General features: G+C 36.5%; 1 protein-coding gene across 1 annotated transcript in view; it reads right to left on the minus strand.

The window, feature by feature from the left end:
* Positions 1-782: 782 nt before the first annotated feature.
* Positions 783-5,416, minus strand: part of LOC107654057 (monocarboxylate transporter 9-like) — an 8,804-nt gene continuing 4,170 nt past the window's right edge. Inside the window, exons 5-6 of the mRNA XM_016440957.1 lie at positions 4,218-5,054; positions 783-2,010 (exon numbers count right to left, since the gene is read on the minus strand). Of these exons, the coding sequence (XP_016296443.1) occupies positions 1,826-2,010; positions 4,218-5,054 (1,022 nt within the window). The 3' untranslated portion in view covers positions 783-1,825. The remainder of the gene's footprint in view (positions 2,011-4,217; positions 5,055-5,416) is intronic.

Consider the following 5,416-nt stretch of genomic DNA (forward strand, 5'->3'; position numbering starts at 1 on the left):
ACGAATTTCACAATTTGAGTTGAATTACTGAAATAAATGAACTTTTCCACGACATTATAATTTATTGAGATGCACCTGTAGTATATCTCAATGTCCATTTTATATGCATTGCCATAATCACACTGTTGCTCTGATTACCTAAAGCACAAGCCTTAATTTATGTTTATTAGTACATTCGCCATAGCTAGCGATTCATGTTCATGTCATAGCAATATTGAACCCTTATTCTTGTAATACTGTATTAATATGTAAATATAATACTGCATCATACACTCATGTGATTAACTTAAATGCATCATCTTTATTGTCAGCTGTGGAAGAGTTGAATTTAACAATCCCCATTTGCTTTTGTGACTGAATGTTATGTTAGTAGTGAGAAACAGACATTTCGCATTTGGAAACATTTACGTATACATCTAGATGAATTTGGGAATCAGTCTAGACCTAAAAGTAAGATTATTGCTAGTAATAGCTAACAGTAATAGCTAACAGTCACAGTAGTACATACATATTGTGTTCCTGTACAACCTTTATCAAAACCTGCAGGTAAACAAACACTGGTGACTGCATAAATAGACCTCTGATTGCACTCACTATGGTTACTGTATCCATGGAGACCACAAGGCCACCTCACATCATGGCAGTCTAATGAAACCCAGTATAAATCTTTACAGTAAAGTCTGGCTTTGTTTGGATTTTGCATCAACAGACCATGACTAGTGTTTTCCATCAAAGAAAACTGGCTACAAAATAAGCAACAAATAAACATTATGCCAGTGAAACTTTAATAATAATAAAAACATACAAATGCAAATAAAACAATAAAAGAGACATAAATAATAATGATAGGATCAAAGGTCTACTACACCTAAAGGTGCCATAGCCAAAAACTTTCCTGTGATGGAACAAGTGCAGACTCATTTCTTAAAGTCTCCCATTCCACTTTTCACTGTCGAATATTAATATAATAAAAAATGTATTTCAAGTAACAATGTCTTGCCAAGGTTGAAAAAAGTGAAACAAACAGAAAGCAGTACAAATACAAATATACGCAGTCTATAGCAAAATGTGTAAAACAATCAATATAAGCTGGTATTTCAAAAAAACTGTTATAAAGATAACCTGACAGCAATTTCACAGATACATATCGCTTAATAGCATGTGGTTTTAAATCAACTACAGACTACAGTCTGTATTACTAAGAAAATCCAATATTTTTCATAACAAGGCATAGAAAACAAGGCATAAACATAGTGCTGTCTGCCTGAACCTTTTACAAACAGCTTTTACAGACACAAATCAAATACAATAAATAAACCAACAACAACCAAACTTTGGTACAACACAAGACATTATCACCCGTCCAAATACTGCAGAACGGTTCTCAAAGATTGTGAAATCATTACAAAAATGACATTTATTTGCAGTGTAGTGTTGTGGTGTAAAGTCTTCCACGTCTATACAAAAAACAATACAGCCATCTCATAAAACTTGATGCTTGAAAACATTGTTTCTCTAAGACTGATGACACATGGCACTGAGGACTCCACCATCTCCATATATTTCAATACCATCCGTACAGTAAACAAAACGAATCTAAAAGGAACCCTAGGAATTGTGAATGCAGATCCAGAGCCTCCTAAAGCAAGGCCACAAATAACAAGCCTAAGGACAGTCCTTTAATCATTTGCTAGAGTTCTTCAGTGTAACATGCTGAGTAAAAACACTGATCTGATATGTTCAGTGTAAAGTACGCTTCAGTTATTTGTAATTACGGAGTGTGGGAATTCATCTGCTGAACAGCAGTTAATCTTGTAGTCATGCTTCAGGCAACCGTTGGTACTTTGTTATAGTCGTTGATGCATTCTGTGTCTGGCGTGCTGTTTTCCTCTTGGTTGTTGTTCCTAAAGCACACGGCAGCGAGGAAAAGGCCAGCTCCTCCCAGCAGCACGAAGCTCCCGCTGAAGTAGAACGCCAGGTCGTAGGAGTGCAACCAGTCGTAAATCCAGCCTGGAGACACAACAAAACAAATGGTAGAGTCACCTACTGTATTGTGCTGTTTGTAGCTGTACAGGTAAACATTCTGGATCCGTACACTTCTGTCTACATATTAAGAATTAATTGAGAATGCCATTTTATTTCTAATTCAATTCCTGAATTGATGCGTCATCATAATTTCAATTTATAGAAGCAGCATTACTGTAAATGGAATGAAATTCAAACAGCAAATTTGTAATTGCTGTAGTTTTTAGTAATACATTTCATTTTTTTCATTATGGTTCACATTTAAAATGTCACCTGGGTCAGTGACAAATTCCGAAATAAAGAAAAGAATCTTTTAACAATCTAGTTTTTAAAATCTATAAAGTATAAAAAGTAGGGGTGTAACGATACACGTATTCGTATTGAACCGTTCGCTCAACAAGTCAGCCCAAACAACGTAACAGGCACCGTGCTGTCTGCCCAGTGGCGTAGCGGACGGTCACGCAATAACCTCCCCGTGCTGGGTGCTTCGAAAAACCATGATCTTGTATCGACAATAGCCAGAGATATTGTCAAAAATATCAATTATTGGCAATATTAAGAGGATATGGCATTTCCAATTAATGTAGGCCTGTTAGCCTACATTCTTATTTTTATTAGGTCTATTATTATTACGAAGTTACTTTTATTATTAAATTAAAATTACAATTAATTTGCCGCGCAATATTAGGCTACCGCATAACTGAGGCACTGCGAGGAAAACAAAAGATTAGGCTATTTACTCCTCAATTAAAATGTTTAAAAAAAGGTATTTTAAAACAGGTCTATTATACAATGAATTATAGGCCTATAATTAAAATATTAACACTTCAGTCATCAATAAAAATCAATGAAATAAAAAGCTTTAGCCTATTTCAAGCACTGACTTTCAAAAACAACCTGTTTAACACGAAATACGTTTCTTCTCATTTTTTTCACTATACATGGGCCACAAGAGAAATATTAAGGGAATAAATGAAAACAGTTGGCTATACCGTTATCAGCATATGTTGAAGTAGATTCGTCTCGTCGTCTCTGAGAGAATATGCGGCATCAGATGCCGAAAGCTCCGTCATTACTACGTCATTCCGTTTTTACTTTCACTTTCTGCATAGTGAATTGACTGAGATTAAGACGCTCACAGACACAACTCTTGCGCAAAGTTTGCACGTTGCTTATGTGATATCCATTGGCTCGCCTTCATGGTTTTAAAAAGAAATATTTCCAACATTGCGACGTAAGCAATTACCCGAACCGTGATATATATATATATATATATATATATACAGAGTTCTGGCATGAAACTCTAGATGGCGCAGTCCAATAGGTCTAGCTCAATCTGGCCTGGCGACATCATTGTCACATGGCAGCTGATTGGTTCTCTCCTGTATCGGTAGCCAATGAGCTTACTGCTCAACATTCAGATACCTGGCTTTTGTTTGCTGTAGCAGTTTTGTAGCACACTTCAGAAACCCTCCACCTTCCCCAGCTCCACCTGTATAGATCTGCTACGGGGGGGATTCATGTATGCTATATGGGGGTTATCATATGTGTTATATGTGCAGCAGCAGTATTTCTTATATTAATTAACTTATTTTATGGAGTGTAGTGGAAGAATCAGTGTTATTTTAGTATCATTTATATACTGCTGTAGTATTGTTTAATATTTTGAATTAGATTTTATTTTTATATTTTCAGTTTTCACTTTAATTTTAATTTTAATTAAAGTTTTAGAAATTTTGTTCTGCTTTTTTATAATTTTTTTTAATAATTAAAAAAAATATGTCTACATAGTTTTTATTATTGTTATTTATTAGATTTAGTTTATTTTAGTACCTTAAACTATAAGAAAATGAGAAAAGTTAACATTTATTTTATTTCAAATAACATTTTTTTATGAATTTATTTTTAGTTAACTATAATAACACTGGGGAAAACACATTATGTCCTAAAAAGGTCTAATTTATGTCAAAGTCTTCAAAATAAATTAATTCCAATTCAACATCATGGGTTTTATGTCATCAATTCAAATTAATTGATTCATTGAAAGGAATCTGATTTTTAAATTATATTTTTTGCCAATCTCTATTCTGTACTAATGAATTTGCAGACTACTGAAGTGAATTTTAAAGGCTTGCATAGCTTCTGATCCCTAACCGAACAGATCTGAAATCAGCAACCGGTCAAAAAATTACCTGCGACTGGTGGTCCGAGCATTATACTAAATCCACCAAAGAACATCAAGATGCCATATGCCTCAGTCAGACGATCCATTCCCACAACTTTAGTGGTCACGTAGGGTATGACAGACCAGTTTCCAGAAAAAAACCCAAGCAGCGCTGAGATGACCCGCAGCCCAGCGTAGTTCTTGGTGACGGGGATTATGAGAAGAGCCACCCCTGTTCCCAGCAGAGTGAAGGTGTACAGAAAGATGCTGTTCATCCAGCGGATGTCCATCATGACGCCCAACAGCAGCTTCCCCACTCCAGCAGCAATGGACATGATGGAGACCAGCGGGATGGTGCTGATGCCGCTGATCAGACCCTCGGTCTGGGCCAAATCCTCCAGGAAGAGAAGAGGAGTGTACGCTCCCAAGCAATACGCGAACAAAGACACGCACGTGGCCAAGAAGACCCTGTTTTGAAGCAGCTCCGCAGTCGTGTGCAAGTATTCAGAGTACTCCTTCTGCTTCTTCTTCATGAGCCGCACCAACGCCGTGTAGCTCAGGAGGCTCTTCTCATACGGTGGAGGCTCTTTCGTCTCCCCTGTGATTAGTATGTTGACGGACTGATTTTTCTTGATTGGGTCCTCCACGACAGGGGCCTTTTCCAGAACCTTCTCATCGGCCTTCCCGGCCAGCGCTGCTCTCTGTTTCAGGTAGTAGACCGGCAGGTGCAGCGTTCTCATGAGTCCAGCACAGGCGATGATGTTTAGTGCAAAGCAGCCAATAAGCAAAAGACAGCCGTCGAGTCCAAAGAGTGCAATGAACTCGTTCTGCACAGTAGCATAGAGGAAACCTCCAATACTCGTACCTGAAAAAAAATGTGATGGTTAAGTAATATTGGGATTGAATTGTTTTAGTTTTATGGAATATCAATGTTAGTAGTTGTAGGGCTGCATGATTAAGCAAAATAAAACCGAAATTGTCCTGTGGCTTAGTGTGATTACTAAATCACAAAGGCTGCAATTTTATTGAATAAATATATGGCCTGCATGTTTCAGAGTGAAGTGCAGCACTGTGTCGTTACACGTGAGCAGTAGCAGGAAATTAATATAATATAAATATACACTTACTAATATTAATAACTATTAGTATTGAAATGTTACAGTTGTAATGTAAAATAAAACAATTGTTTATATATATATACAGGTATATATATATATATATATATAT

The sequence above is a fragment of the Sinocyclocheilus anshuiensis genome, unplaced genomic scaffold (assembly GCF_001515605.1).
Source record: "Sinocyclocheilus anshuiensis isolate Anshui unplaced genomic scaffold, SAMN03320099.WGS_v1.1 scaffold454, whole genome shotgun sequence".
Classification (NCBI taxonomy): Eukaryota; Metazoa; Chordata; class Actinopteri; order Cypriniformes; family Cyprinidae; genus Sinocyclocheilus; species Sinocyclocheilus anshuiensis.